Consider the following 13217-nt stretch of genomic DNA (forward strand, 5'->3'; position numbering starts at 1 on the left):
ACCACCGAGCCGACCTGAGGGATCAAACCACCGAGCCGACCTGAGGGATCAAACCACCGAGCCGACCAGAGGGATCGAACCACCGAGCCGACCAGAGGGATCAAACCACTTAACTTCTGACTTGAAGGAAAACAAACTTCTTTAACTCCAGAATCGAAGTTCAGCGGTTTTGTTTTTTGAACCTCTCGGGGTTTGTCGTCTCCTGGGTGACAGAGACGACACAAACACACCAAACCACCGAGTCGGTAGACGTCCACCTGAGTCACCGCCACACAAAGTTTCCTGTCTCCTCCCCGGGATGAACCTGCTGCTGTGAAGCTCCTGATAACTGACTCGGTGGAGGTGTTTCCTCCCCGGAGGTTCAGAGGTCGCGCCGCAGACACCGGGTCAAACTTCGGCCTCTTTTAAACAACGAGTCGCCGGAGCGTTCCCGCTCAATAACAGATTAAACCACGACCCATTCGTCCCTCGCTCCCTTCCTCCTGCAATCTGAAGCCATTATTCCCCAATCAGAGCTTAATTATGTCAATTATTGTCTGCTGATGACAACCGAGGCTCATATTTCATGTTTTAACCCCAGAGACGAGGACGGATTGATGTGAGGCGCAGCTGGAGACGAAGCTGAGAGAACAGCTTTCACTGCTGGGTTTCATCAGAGACTTTTTTTCCTCTCAGACTCGAGACAACCACGAGTCCCAGAAGACTCGAAATGACAGCGAGGAGAAGAAGAAGAAGAGAGGCTGACACAGAATCAACAACATGTGCTGTTTGGTGTACAACAAGGCGGTTCAGGCACATACAGGCTGGGGATTTTTAAAAAATAAGGTTAAAACACGAGTTTCCGTCTCTGCTCCTCAGAACAAACTACATTAAAACGTGCGGCTCGATCAGGAACGGCGCGCTCCGACTTTTGGTCGCGAACGACTCGAACAAAACTGAAAAAAAATCAGAAGACAACAGCGGGATTTCCACAAAACAAGTCCCGTTTGGAGCTTCACAGCAGAAACGTCCTTCAGAGTTTAAACAGACACGACCGAAGATCTTTAACGCTTTTTTTACACAATCCCAGTTTCAGGTTGGAGATTTTCCTGAGAGTGTCCAATAAACTTTACATTTATTATTGAGTTTATAGCTTAAAACGTAGGTTTTTCACTCGGTCTGTCTCTCCGTATTTGCCAACATTTGGGAATGTCACACACACATTCACATTTTAAGTCTTACATTATCTGTGTTTAAGTCTGTCGGCCCAAATATACACAGTTGTATATAAACAGCTTATCTCTTCATCAGCTGATCGTGTCTTTAAAACATCACTCCCAGAAATAAACACAAACATCACAGATTCAACAGGATTTTCCTGAATTCTGATCAATTCATTTGAATTAAACACATATCATAGTTGCTCTCCAGTTTGGATCTTTCTCTCCATCCTCTCAGCTGTTAGATTGTAAACACTGATCAGTAAACAGCTGGAACTTGTTATTTATTAGCTAACCTGAACATTTCCAGGCCTCCTCTTGATGCTCAGACACAACTTCCTGCTGTCTTTCTTTCCTGCCTCCATCTTTATCTTTCTGCCTCTCCATCTTTAGCTCTCTGTCATCAGATGATGGGAGATTGACAGCTGTCAGTGCTTCGGGAAGTGGGCGGGGCTTACGGTACGCTGCAGAATGAGTGCTTTCTCACGTTTAGCCGCCAAAGTCACCAGATTTGTCGCTAGTCGCTTTAAAAAAATGCTAGAGGGATCTGAAAACTCGCTAAATGTAGCATTAAAGTGACAAAAAGGTTGTGTGGCGTGTTTTTGGACTTTTGGCTGTCCCGCACAGGGTGATGCGGGACAAGGGACGGGGGGGCTAAATGCGGGACGGTTGGCAAGTATGTGTCTCTCAAATCCCCCCAAAAATCAGAGTGTGAACACAAACTAACCCGCTCTTTAACCCGTTATATCTCCTCCATAAAACGCTGCGGACGTATAAAACTTGTCACAAATAAAACAAACAGGAGCTTCTGTCACTAACAGAACGATTCATAGTTTCTGCACAGCGACTGAAGCTGAGTTTCTGTGGGTTAACAAAAAGCAGGGCTATAAGCTCCGCCTCCTCTCTCTGCTTTCCAGAAAAGGCGGGAATCACCACGGCAACCAGTGACTCAGCAGATTCAGAGTCAGGGTCCTTGTTTTGTTATTCCAACATAAAGATTTTTAGAATTTGAGCAAATTTGTTTGTTTTTAGAACTTTTAAGTTGAGGAGAAGAAAATAAAATCCTCAAACAGGAAAGAGTTAACCTGGAGTTTCAAAATCAAGCTCTTCAAAGTGCGAGTCTGGCTCTGTTTCGGGACTGACCGTGACGCCGCCGTCCGTCTCCGTCTCCCTGTAGGTGAAGTTGCAGACGGCCCAGGCCAGGTAGTACGTGGACATGCGCGGCGTCCGGGCGAAGCGGTTCGTCACCCAGCCGTCCTCGTCCGACAGCGAGCTGCCCTCGACGGGCATGTTGGACAGGGACGTGTACTGCTGGTCGTGGCGGAGGCTCAGAGAGAACGTGGCCTTGTAGACGGGCTCGTCGAAGCAGGGGAAGGCCTTCCGGGCGTGGATCGGACTGAACTGAGTCACCGCCAGGTACCTGGGCGAAGAGACACCACAAAACCTTTACTGCCAGGAACTATTTAAACATTTAAACAACCCCCAGGAATTTAAACATTAATCTTGGGATGATTAAACCTGACAGTTTGACAATGAAACAGGTAAATGTCGTAAAGCAGCTGCTAGCGTCACATTAGCTTTCCTCTAAAGTCATGCTAGCTAAAAAAGTTTCTTCTATAAATATATAATGTGACTATTTCTTTTAAAATCTTTAACTTTACACTAACACTGATCTGTTGGAGGTTATTTAAATGGATTTTAACACTTTTTGGACAGAGCAAAGCTCGTTATTTAGCCTTTAAGCTAAGCTAGCTAACAGCTTTCCTCTGAGAGGAATCAACCATCTGCCTCCGTTAAAAATGATTCATGACAACAAATTTTTCCTTTTAAGTACAGTAAAGACAGCTTTAGCAGTTAGTTTAATTAAAACCACCTCTTTAAATTAACATCAGCTCCTAATAAACGATAAAAACAGTTTGAAGGGAGCATTAATAAACACGTATATTCACAGAAACTGTCTTTAGGAGAGGCTGGGGACGTTACGAGCCGAGCAGCAGTATCCATCTTTAGACCCCTGAGTGCACTAAATTCATAAAAAGTCTTGTTTTTATTACTTAGGAGCTCAACTTTTCACCTTTAAAACTCACATATTTCTTTATTAAAACTTAAACCTTTGCTATAAATTAGAAACCTCACGGTCCGTTCACCAATTCCCAGCCTGGGTTGTGTTATTTTTAGTCTATAATAATGAAAAGACCTTATAAAGTTAGAGTCTTTTCATTATTTTCACCTTTTTCTGCAAATCTTCTCCCATTTTGTCTGTTTTTTCCCTGTCTTATAAAGACTTTTCTGCTCCCTCGGTACTTTCAGCTCCAAGCTTTCATTTACTCTTTTTGCCAATTTCTCTCCATCGCCTCCCTCTCCTCTCAGCTGAAGGTCTGTGTGGGGACGGCTGATACCTGGGTGGATCCAGTAATCATCCCCATGAGAGGAAAACTGTGTTTCAGGCAGCGGGAAAAATGGTCATCTGTTCGTCTACAGCTGCTCGTAATCCGAACAAAACTCTGCTGACAGTTTTCGACTTTAGTTTTATATTTATAGTCACCGGACAAAATCCGGGAGGACTGATCCGACTCGGATGCAGTTTGGTCCTCGTGATTTGAAAGGGCATCAGTGGTGTTATCAGGCAGTTGCTGGAGCAGTCAAAACAAGGTGGTCACAGATACGGGTCACGTTGTGGGTCTGCAGGAGTCTGGGTGGTCGTATCGTCCAACCATCCAGCATGTGGGGCGTACAGGGGGCCCGACCAACCGCTCCAACATCCTGACCTGCATCTGGACACAAGTCTTGGAGTCTTTGCAACACTTTGGGTCCACGGTGCCATCCGTAGGCCGCCGTGAACACCAGAGCAGAGACGCTGGCATCGTGTCCAGAGATGAGTCTTGGTTCTGCAGAATCTCAGATGATGGCACCAAAGGGGGAGGACTGATCCTGTACATGGTTTGTGGACACCGGTGTTCCTCCTGCCACAGGGAGCCGCAGGATCCGACTTCAGGTCACAATTCAGGAAACTCAGGACTGTGTCGGTAACTTCCTGCATCCCCCGCCGGTGAAATCCCCTCACACCAGGGAAACATCAGTCTACACTTAATGCGTGTGTTTATGGACAGCCGGCCGTTATGAAGTCCTCCCGTGGTCCCCCCAGGTCCCCTAATGTCTCCCCAGTCGAAGATGTTTGGGATGTGAAGAACCAGGAGAGGAAACGGCGAGCGTACGACTCACTGCTTTACTGACATGAGACCAGCAGAGCGCTCAAACTGCCTGCTGTCAGCCGTTTCATTTTGTAATCATTGTAAAAAACAGAGTTTTATTTTTCCTAACTCTTTAAATGCTTGTTTGTGTCAGTCATTTCTCCCATGATTCTCTGAAATGAAGAAGATGACGGTTCCAGCTCTTTGATTTGCTTTAAAATTACCGATAACACCATAAGCACAGACAGGAGAAACAAAGTCGGCTTTTAGCTCCTAAATGCAGGAATCAGAAAACGTCAGTAAGAGAGAAAAACTGTTTGTTCTGTTCTTCTGAATAATCCACATAATCCGTGTGGAGGGTTCTGCCTGAGCCCGACCCGGACTGCAGAACCAGCAGAACTGACAGAATGAGCAGAACCAGCAGAACCTACAGAACCAGCAGAACCGACAGATACAACCGACAGAACCAGCAGAACCTACAGAACCAACAGAACTGACAGATACAACAGAACCGACAGATACAACAGAACCAGCAGAACCTACAGAACCAACAGAACCTACAGATCCGACAGAACCAGCAGAACCTACAGATCCGACAGATACAACAGAACCAGCAGAACCTACAGAACCAACAGAACCGACAGATACAACAGAACTGACAGATACAACAGAACCAGCAGAACCTACAGAACCTACAGAACCGACAGATACAACAGAACCTACAGAACCAACAGAACCTACAGATCCGACAGAACCAGCAGAAACAACAGAACCAGCAGAACCGAGGAGGTTCTGAAGGAAAACGTCTGCCTTCCACAGAGTCCCTCCAGAATCCAAACCTGTCCGAGAGTCAAAGTTCAGGATTCACCCCGAAGGTCAGACCGTGCAGTGCTCAGAGACTCTACAGGCCTCAGTCAGTAGGTCAAAGGTCAAAGGTCAAAGCCTCTTCTCTCTAAAATCAGCCCTCCAAGGCGGTGGAGGTCTGATGGTTTGGGCTCCTTGCATGAACACCTCGGTTTATTACATCATTTCTGACATTTCTGAGCTGCATCCTTATTTTTAACTTTTTGAAATGATCTTTATTCTAAGCTGCTCCTCTCGTTCAGACGGAACGAGCAATTTTCCTTCCCGGTGAGGAAACGGATTCTGATTCCGACATTCAGCTGCTCCGGGTCGGTGCCGAGTCCCTGCCTCTGACGGAGGACTGCGGGAGTCCTGCTCCTGAGTGACAGGGGGGACGGAGCGGGACCAACGGGCCGGACCCTCGCTGCAGTAACGAGGCCGCTGCTCCGGTTCCGTCGTGGGGAAAAAGGAGCCAAGCTGAAAAGCAAAGCTCTCAATTTATTGGTCCACTGATGCTACAACCCTCATGAGATCTGCAGGATTTCTACAGTTTCCAGTTTGAAACTCCAGACTTCACCAGACTCTGACTTTCAGGCAGTTCAGAAGACTTTTGCCTTTTTTTTATGTCAAAATGTCTATAATTTTCCTGCAACTTCCTGCAGTTTAGAGTTTCTTTCCTCAATTAGAAATATACTTCTCATTATTTTATTGGCTTTACAAACAATCTACTACTAGAAACAACTAGAAAGAAGTTCTTCTTTAACGCCCCTCTGTTTTATTAAAATTTTAAAGAAATATCACAAGTAAAATTTGTATTTTTGACCAGAATCTTACAGATTGCCATCATCCCAAACTGAAAATGTGACTAAAATCTTTATTTTTTTTGTATTTCATTGAATTTTTGATGTTTAGCTCATTAGCTAAACAGTTAAAGTCTCAATTTTCTTTATAATCTTACACATAAAAGATGAAAAATGTTCAGTTTGGTCAAGCTGCTTTTAGAAATTTAGATGTTTATTTTCTTAAAAAAAAAAAAACTCTGGGAACGCTGATGTTTTCCAGACTCGGGTTTGAATAAGTTTGGAAAATCCTGGAAAACCCTGGATCATATCTTAAAGAACGAGATCCTGGAAACGGGTCTCCTCCAGCCGGTCGGTCTTGGAGATGAGGAGCTCTGTGGAGCCGCTGCTCCTCCTCGTCGAAAGCAGTCAGCTGAGGAGGTCCGAGCGTCTGATTGGGACGCCTCCTGGTCTTCTTCCGTTTGGAGGTTTTCCAGGCGTGAGACTCTCCGGAGGGATCAGACGTCCTCTCTGCTCTCAGGAGGAGCAGCAGAGAGGACCTCCCTCTGCTCTTTCCTTCCCTTTCCACCCTTCCTTTGCTTGTCTTTCCTTTCCGATCTTTCCGAACGGGGAACTGGGAGGGACCTCTGTGTCACGACGCCTCTTCAAACTGCAGGGAGACGAGCTCTAAGATGGAAAGAAAAGTTATGTTTCGAACTTCTGAGGTTTTATTAAAACTACACAAGATTCTGTCCGTTTCTTTGTGAACAAATCGCTGCAAAACTGAGCTTTTAAACCATCAATATCTGCTTATTCACAGCGAAGGAAACTGCACTTATTAATGAAAAAAAGAAAATCGCAGCTTCAGGAATGACAGAAGAGCAGAAAAATCTTTGTTTCACGTTACATCACAACCCTAATTTCCTCCAAATTTACTCCAGACATTAAACGATGTCAGTAAATGTGGTTAGTTGAGCAGAATTGGTGCCGCCTTAAATTACCCATGAAATGAACCTTAATTTAATTCATCTCCTCATCATTTGGCCTGAAATAATCTGCTCCATTTTCTGCGTTTGGAGCCGAAGTTTGAGCTCGGGACTCGGGAGTAAATCCTCCCGCCGCGTGTGACGCTGCAGCAAAGCTGGATTTTGTTTGAGTCTTTTTACCTTCAGAACATATCAAAGCAGAAATTTAAGGTGGAGCCCGAGTTCAGGGGGTTAAAGGATAATCCTCGGGAGTCGGAGCTGACAGACCGTCAGCCTGCAGGCAGGAAGACGCGTCGCCACTCGAGTCCTCCAGTCTTCAGCTCAAAAACAGGACAGATAATCCACAATAAACACGATGAAACTTCCTGTTTGCCTCTGATTCGTCTAAGCTGGCTGAGCGTTGTCACCTCCGAGAGTTATTACGTCCGTCTGTCAGGTGTCGGAGTTAAAACTCCAGGAAATAATCCCCGTCTAAAGTTTGGTTTATTTTGCTCTGAAGGTTTACAGAGAGATGAAGGAAGGAGGACAGGAAGCTCAGGTGGAAGAACTTCAAACTTCAGAAGTCCTCCAGAAGAGCTGCGTCAGAAACAAACCAACACGAGTCGGATTCATCCGTTAGTTAAAGGACCTGTTCAGGAATTAAAGCTGTCAACTCGACAGGCCTTCGTCACGACACAACAAGACGAAACAGGAGAAGAAGAAATAAAGACTGATGCGTTTGGATAAAAGATTAGAGGATTCACGGATCCATCTTAAACCGTGAACGAGAATCAGGTTTGGGATTAAATCTAAACAGTTTGTTACGGCTTCGTAACGATAAAAAAAAATCGATTCATTAATTACAGAAAGATCGGGAAGGAAAAGAAGGGTGGAAAGGAAAGGCAAGGATAGACAAGGAAATGAAATGAAATGGTGGAAAGGGAAGGAAAGACGAGAAAAGGAGGGGTGGAAAGGGAAGGAAAGACAAGGAAAGGAAGGGTGGAAAGGGAAGGAAAGACAAGGAAAGGAAGGGTGGAAAGGGAAGGAAAGACGAGGAAAGGAAGGGTGGAAAGGGAAGGAAAGACGAGGAAAGGAAGGGTGGAAAGGGAAGGAAAGGAAAGGAAAGGAAAGGAAAGGAAAGGAAAGGAAAGGAAAGGAAAGGAAAGGAAAGGAAAGGAAGAATGGAAAGGAAAGACAAGGAAAGGAAGGGTGGAAAGGGAAGGAAAGGAAAGGAAAGGAAAGGAAAGGAAAGGAAAGGAAAGGAAAGGCAAGGAAGGATGGAAAGGAAAGACAAGGAAAGGAAGGGTGGAAAGGGAAGGAAAGGAAAGGAAAGGAAAGGAAAGGAAAGGAAAGGAAAGGAAAGGAAAGGAAAGGAAAGGAAGAATGGAAAGGGAAGGAAAGACAAGGAAAGGAAGGGTGGAAAGGAAAGGAAAGGAAAGGAAGAATGGAAAGGGAAGACAAGGAAAGGAAGGGTGGAAAGGAAAGGAAAAGAAAGGAAAGGAAAGAAAAGGAAGAATGAAAAGGGAAGGAAAGACAAGGAAAGGAAGGGTGGAAAGGAAAGGAAGAATGGAAAGGGAAGGAAAGACAAGGAAAGGAAGGTTGGAAAGGAAAGGAAGAATGGAAAGGGAAGGAAAGACAAGGAAAGGAAGGTTGGAAAGGAAAGCAGGAGGAGGAGAACGAAACAAGCTGAAAGTAAAGACGGCAGAGCAACAATAAAAGGAAAAATAAACAAGAGGAGGACTGCAGGCAGGGTCAGGTCTTTAGTTTTCCACTGAAGATGTCAGAGTGATCAGTGAACACCATCAACAGGAAGAGGTGAGGAAGAGGAGGAGGAGGAGGAGGAGGCTGAGGGGAGAATGTAAAGAAAAGTGACGGAGAGGGGAGGAATAAATGAGAACCAAAAAGACAAAAAAGGAAAAAGGTAAGAGGAAGGTGAAGAGGAGGAGGGAGGGATGCAGAGAGGAAGAAGAAATTGAAATGAGCTGCAGAGAGGAAGAGCAGATGAGAGGAGGAAGAGGAGGAGAAACAGAATAATAAACAGAGAGAGAGAGTCGGGTGGAGGAGAGAATAATGGAGAAAGCCTGAGAGGGAAGAGATAAAGAGAGGATCTATTAGAGAGGAGGATGAGTCTGTAACACACACACACACACTTCATCCACACACACACACTCTTCATCCACACACACACACTCTTCATCCACACACACACACTCTTCATCCACACACACACACACGCTACGTGACATCCTGCCAGCGGTGGCTGCTGCCACGGTAACGCCTGTTGTAACAATAATCCTGATTGACAACCAAGCCAACTGTGTTGCCCCGGCAACGACGACGCCACGCGCACACAGATTCATCAGGCAACGCTTGACATGAGACAAGGACAGGAAATGACATCACTTCCTGTTGTGATATTTACCATCATCATATCTGGAGACGCCACACGTGCAACAAGAAAAAAAACAACAAAAAAAAACCTGATTTAGATTCAGAGATGGAGTCAAACTGTTGAGTCAGGAGTTTGTTTAAGTCGACACACACACACACACACAGGACACCGATCTCTTTAAGCAACGTCTCAAATTGCGATTCCTCGCCTTCACATTGAAACGACCGCAGCGTGAGAGTCGCTGCGATCCTCCGAGCTGCAGAAGAGGCTGATTCATCATCTTCGGGGTGAAATATGTTCCTGCTGGAGTCAGACTTCCGTTTTATTTACAGAGCAAGGACAGAGGAGGCAAGGAGGGACGGGAGGAAGGAAAGGACAGGGAGATCCTCACCTTCGCAGACTCGGGATCAGAAGGTTTTATTCGGATTGAGGGTACGACCTTCCTGCCGCTTCGCAAGGTGAACGTTAACAATCCATTTGAAAATGTCAGATCAAACGTTATTTACGGTGTAACCAACACAGGAACCGTGTAATCAACAAGGAGGATCAGTTTTACAAGTTTACGCCTCGCATCCTGTGCTGAGAGACGCCACGAGGGGCCTAAATATTCAGACTCCAAAACGTGTCCTTCAAGACACCGAGGTTCAGGTGTAACGTCTCACCTGGCTGCAACGGTTGGAGACAAAACCTTCACCTGGACTCAGGCTAAACTGGTGCACCAACGCTGCCCAAACCCCAAAGGAAACTTGAGTCAAATTGAGCCCGAGGGACAAACTATCACACCGTCGGCTGATGTTCTCACATCTGTTGGGTTTAACAAACTTGCAGTTTTGGTGACAATCGAGTTAATTTATCGCCAACAGTCAGCAGAGCAGGAGCTGTGTCCGCAGGTTGGACTCCACCAGGGACGTCCCTCGTCTCCGTCTTCGTGCTGTTCGTAGACGGGATCAGGGTCTCATCTCAGCTTTTTTGGTTCTTGCACCTTTTCCACTGGCTCTATTTCAGAAGTCTGGCTCTACTCCGCTCAGCTCGATAAAGAATGCATCACGTTCTCACCGGCCAGTTTGGTCTGTAGCAGAGGAACGCCTCCTCGTGTTGTGGGGGGCGGGGCCGCGGCATGGGGGGGTGCGCTACAGAAACTCGGCACAAGTTGTGTAAACAACTGAAGCGCTATGGACAACGTTGGTCCTGTGTTGTTGCTGTTTTTTAAACTTATGAGGATTCTCCTGAGACTTCAGGAAGAGAGGCGCAGTGGAAGAAATGCTCTGGATGAGTAGGACAGCTGTTATCCTCCGGAGATTTCAGGCTTTACAGCACCTTCAGCTGGGGGACAGACGGCAGAAACGTTGCAGGGTAAGCTAACGCTGCTGTTTATATTCCTACCTTCGCTCTTTATGGTTGCATCTGGCCACACCCACGACCAATGAGTGAACAGGAGCTAAGCTAGCACCGCCCCCGAAGCAGGGCCGACCCGAAGCAGGGACCAAAGAAGCAGGGCCGGCCTCGAAAACATGCCAATGGAAATGCATGCAAAGCAAGCCCAGAAGAGTGGAGCCGGGACCTTTAGAGCCGGTGGAAAAGGGGCATCTGTTGGCGTCCTCGAGTCACCACCTTCAGCCAGGATCAGACTCAGGTCCTCCAAGTCTGACGGTGGAATGATCCCTGCTGAAGAGGGGAGTCTAACGGTTGAGTTCAGTGCTACCTCCCTCACCCAAATTCGATTCTACATGGTTTCCATTCAGCTGAGTGGCGCCTCGATGTGGGCGGGATCGTCATTTTGGCGACACTCAATGATGGAGGAGGTCATAGGTCACAGTATGCCTGCTGCTCGGTTTATGGTTAGTCATACACGAGTTAAACGGGAGTCAGAGAAGGCTTACAAAGCTGCTGTTAGAAAAAATATAATAATTGGATGAAAGCAAGTCAGAGTAAGAAATGGCATGACTCATCCAGTGACGTGGCTCGCCTGGAAGCGAGCAGGAAGTGGGGAAGATCACTGAACCTGGGCCGGGTCGAGCTCGTGGGAAGGAGTTCAGGCACCCTGGGTCGTTGGTCCTGAGTGACTGTAGGACAGAGACGGAGGAGGTGGGCCGAGGTACGAGGGCGCTGTACACTCTGGATGGACAGGTCCGTCTGCATCACAACCCTCCGTGGTCACGAGGTTTGGATAAAAATACGGGATGTTTTATGTAAATATGCAAAGCTTCAAGCTTATGCTTTCATTTCAGGAGTAAATTAATCACAGCGCCTCATACAGGCGTGGAATGGGAACTACAGCTTCTTCTGTAGGAGCCTTAACGATGAGGTAAGAAGCCTACTGGACGCCATCCGTATCCTCTCTGGTCAGGGAACACCTTGGTTTCCCCTCAGATAAACGAGCCACATTAACACGCCGGCTTACAAGGCAGTTTTATTACAGTGAGAATATTCTGCTTTTATAAACCTGATAAAAGTCACCGTCAAAAGATTTATCATCGTCCTCCTGCAGGCATGAGCTTTGGCAGCAAGAATATGCAAAAACCAAACTAAATTCTCCTGAAAGAGGGTTGAAGATTGTCACAAAGCCAATTAAGTTCTGGTCCAGATCCGCATCGCTTCCTTTCGAGCTGTCAGACTGGCCACAGCTGGGGACGAACGGGCAGATTCATCCAAGTGGATCTTCAGAGGGAAAGGAAACGCTAAGCTGCATCGAGAGACAAAGGAAGAGGCTTCCAAATTAGCGCCCCATTTATTTAAATGAAAAATCGCTCGAGGTGCAAAAAGAAAGAAACAACAAGCAGGCATTCGTGTTCCTCAGCACAAAGACAATTCAAATCTCTGCCCTTTCAGCCGAGGTCTGAACGTCTCTGCAGCAGATTTCCATTTTACAGGCAACAACCAGCCACCTTCAGGCTTCAAAAATACGACTTTAATGAAAATAAAATCAGTTTCACCTCAGATTTCACACAGATGTGAGGCGGGATGAGAAGATTCAAGATGGACGCCACAGATAATAAACCGTAGATGAACACAAATGACTATAAATCAGTCAGTCCTGCAGATATCGAGGTAAAATCTGGGGTGGTAGTAGCTGAGAGTCAGTCACATCTCGTCCTCCGAGGGCAAAAAGAAAAACTAAAACCCCAAACGATGAACTCTCAACAGGAGACAATCTTAGTCTGAAACTCAGCAGCCAGCGGGCGATATGCATTCCTTCAAGAAACGCTACTTTTTAAAACATTTTTTAATATTTTGTGCCGTTATAAAAGCAGAGAAAACACTGAAGCTGCTTTAAACTGAGTTTTATTTATTTTAACTGGAGACGCAACGAGATCTACTTCAGCAAACTTTACAACCTTCAAACTTTTAACTTATTTCTGCTTTATTAACACTCCGTTTGTTCACATCTGCCTCCTGTTTCTACAACAAACTAAGATTTATTAAAAGAAAAGACACCTGGCTCAGAGTTCATGTGGAGGACAACTCTCAGCTACTACCACACCAAGCCTCAGAGTTAAAGACAAGTTTCTGTTCATGAAGGCTGATTAGCTGTGGCAGCCATCTTGAATCCAAAAGGTAAAAAGGTTAATCAATCCCTCCTCCAGGATTTCGCGGGGCATTTTCCTAAAAGTTGGATTTTTTTTTTACTAAAATCAATAAACAACTATAACTTTTAATCTATAAACCAAAAATCCTTCCTAGTTCTGTAAGATAATTCCCAACAAACATTGGCATTCTCAAAAGGTGCTTTATTTGAGAACTTTGATAGCTTCTAAACTGACATTCATGAGCATTTCTGGATTGTCCCTGGTCTGCAGCTCTCCTCACATGTTTTGCAGACACAAAGTGTTTGTCGATGCGTTTATGTT

The 13217-nt window shown here is 45.8% G+C and overlaps 1 protein-coding gene across 1 annotated transcript in view; it reads right to left on the reverse strand.

Annotated features, from left to right (window-relative positions):
* Positions 1-2279: 2279 nt before the first annotated feature.
* The window catches only part of LOC108251299 (thyrotropin-releasing hormone-degrading ectoenzyme), a 29933-nt gene continuing 18995 nt past the window's right edge, over positions 2280-13217 (reverse strand). Inside the window, exon 3 of the mRNA XM_017441547.2 lies at positions 2280-2619. Coding sequence (XP_017297036.1) covers positions 2280-2619 — 340 coding nt within the window. The remainder of the gene's footprint in view (positions 2620-13217) is intronic.

The sequence above is a fragment of the Kryptolebias marmoratus genome, linkage group LG18, assembly GCF_001649575.2.
Source record: "Kryptolebias marmoratus isolate JLee-2015 linkage group LG18, ASM164957v2, whole genome shotgun sequence".
NCBI classification, from domain to species: domain Eukaryota; kingdom Metazoa; phylum Chordata; class Actinopteri; order Cyprinodontiformes; family Rivulidae; genus Kryptolebias; species Kryptolebias marmoratus.